At 53.7% G+C, this 2709-nt stretch overlaps 1 protein-coding gene across 1 annotated transcript in view; it reads left to right on the top strand.

The window, feature by feature from the left end:
- Positions 1–2070, top strand: part of LOC113210047 (putative fatty acyl-CoA reductase CG5065) — a gene marked incomplete in the record, with an annotated part of 30102 nt that extends 28032 nt beyond the window's left edge. The window contains 2 exon segments of the mRNA XM_052272800.1: positions 524–784; positions 1098–2070. Of these exon segments, the coding sequence (XP_052128760.1) occupies positions 524–784; positions 1098–1254 (418 nt within the window).
- Positions 2071–2709: the final 639 nt, after the last annotated feature.

A 2709-nucleotide genomic window follows, 5' to 3' on the forward strand; every position in this document is an offset into this window, starting at 1 on the left:
AAAAACGGTCGTACTTTCTGAACGATCCCGTGCGCCTGCTGGCCATGGTACGAACCGCTGTGACAAACGGTCCCTGTCATGTCGTATACTCTCTACGTGTTGTCGAAAGAAAATGAAAAGTGGATAAAAGGGATGGGCAAGGAGGGGCGCGAGGTTGGATAACTCCACTCCAACGCGGTTTGGCCGGTATGGCCTGGCAACGGCCTGTCAGGGGCCAGCTGGCACGACACCGATCGGCCGATCGTATGGTGGCTGTTGCCCGACCTGGACTCTCGGACACAGCGCTCTTCCCCTCGCCCCCTCGCTCCCCCGCACGCGGGGTTGCGTCGTCGTACGTGAGCCTCGTGAGAGGGGAGGGGAGGGAGGGCAGGAGGTCACCTGACCTGGTGGCGGGCCCCAGCTCGGGCAGGACCGGGCAGGACACCAGGAGGAGCGCCGCCGCCCGCCGCCGCCCGGGCGCTAGGCCGCCCATCCGACACGTTTTCATCATGACCCCCTTCTCTTTCCCCCCTTTCCCTCGCAGCATGGTGCGCGTCCAGAAGAAGATCCACTCGGGCAGCGAGCTGCTGGCCTTCTTCACCATGCGCGAGTGGATCATCGACAACGACGCGGCCTGGTCGCTGTGGAAGATGCTCAACCCCCGCGACCAGGAGACCTTCTTCTGCAACAACATCCTGCCGGTGGACAAGGACGCCTACCTGGACAGCGTCGTGTTCGGCGCCCGCACCTACTGCATGAAGGAGCCGGTCTCCTCGCTCAAGGCGTGCCGCCGCCGCATCACAGTGTAAGTCCGGGGGCGACGCGATGACTATTCCAAACGCCGCTTCGGCCATGTTCACACCGAACGCGACTAAATGATGGTGGGAGGGGTGGAAGAATCTAAAGACAAACTGTAGAAAAAAAAAACCTCTAGTAATTTCGTCATTGCAGTTAAACTGTAGTTAATCTGCAGTTTATGAGCAGTTGTTACCGTTTTATGACTATAGAAATCTACAATGAAACTGTGGTTTAACTACAGTTTTCGGCTTTAGTATTGAGTACGGATCTCTACATCCGGGGCCGCCTGTCCTCATCGTATCCATGCTGTGTGTTCGCAGGCAATACTTTTTGCACCGCATCTGCGTGGCGCTGTTCTACATGTACGCCGTGTACCTGGCACTCCAGGTCTTCGGCTACTTCGCCGGGGACGTGTCCAGTTACCTGCCGCTGGCAATGTCGCCGCCCCTGACCTCCCGCACCGGCCAGGGCGTGTGAGAGAGCACGCTGTTCCGAAGTCTGTCGTCGTCTTCTTCTGCCACACACTTTCCGCGGGCGTTTATGATCTTTAGACTGTAACGAGATCTGTAAAGCAGCTTTCAAGTCATTGAAAAATTGCCATACACTTTATTAAAAGCAGCAACAAAGGTCTGTATGCTCGTTCACTGCTGCACTGGACCCGAGGACCAGGTTCGGTATGCGTCGAATCCAATGATATATTGCTCAATATATGAAAACCTGCCTGCCTTCGCCATTCCTGTCCTTTAACGTGGAGACTGATTTTAGTCATTCGGGTAAGGTGTTGATGTCTCTCTTTGTATCGCTCGTCTGTATTTTGTTGGTGTTTGGGGTGCTGACGCTGACCCCTGTCTCATCCCTCCAGCCTCCCGGGTCCGAATGGCCAATATACGTCATCATTTTATTAATTAGGCATAATAAGATACTAGTATTGCGTTTCATAGACGTATGAAAGTCATGGGAGCACGAGGTTGTGGTTCGGTCCAAAAGTACTTGGACGTGTAAATGTAATTCGCGTGTCAGTGGGCACATTTGTATTTATTCGTGAATGTCATGTTGTTTCATTGGTTGTTTGCTGTTTGCTATCGGTCAAGAACAGAAACGTCCACGTCCAAGTCGTAAAATTGTAGATTAAACCAAATTAAATCTGTTAGCTTGTAAGATTGACACTCCTTGTATATTGTAAACATTATTGTATATAGTGTGTATACCAGTATTCATTCTCGCTGTAACCACAAAAAAAGCATAAAAAGCAAAATCAACATGTAAAAAAATAAAAAACAGAAACTTCTTTTACCTTTTTTTACGTCTTAAACATCACAGAAAAACACCTTCTGCGGTAGTCGCGGGAGTTTGACAAATGAAGCGACAAAGTGTCTACGGGAAGTGGGGATAAGCAACCGACCAAGCAGGGGATGGCGAGCTCGGCGGCGCTGTGATTAGCGTGGCGCAAAGAAGCCGAGCGGAGGGACGGGGAAAAATTAGCCGAACGGCAAAGTCATATTTCAGCGAGTTCCGCCCGCGCTCCGCAACTTTGTGTAATGCCAACTGGTGCCGACGCGGCGGTTGGGGGAGGGAGGGGGTGTCTCCTCTCTCTACCCCGCCCCTCCGCTCCGGTGTACCCGCGGGGCGGGACTCTACACCCCCCTCCCCCTCCCCCGCCCCGAACGAAAAAGAATGATTTCCTGAGGATAAAATATCGTCTGATGAGTCCGCCGCTGGCCGGTAGCCGCCCCCCTCACCCTCCCCCAATACAAACAAGGATTATAATCTCGTGCCCTGTTCCCTTCGGTACTCTCGTGTGCGTTGCGTTAGACAATAGTCTCCGTCTCCCCGTCCCCAGGAGAGCCCCTCCCCCCCAACCCCCTTCCCTTTTCACTACTAGGGGGACGGCTTCCGATTGGCAAGGGAGCAGCGCGCGGGGGGCCGCGGGGG

Source organism: Frankliniella occidentalis, unplaced genomic scaffold (genome assembly GCF_000697945.3).
Source record: "Frankliniella occidentalis isolate FOCC.00 unplaced genomic scaffold, Focc_3.1 Scaffold225, whole genome shotgun sequence".
In the NCBI taxonomy this organism is placed as follows: domain Eukaryota; kingdom Metazoa; phylum Arthropoda; class Insecta; order Thysanoptera; family Thripidae; genus Frankliniella; species Frankliniella occidentalis.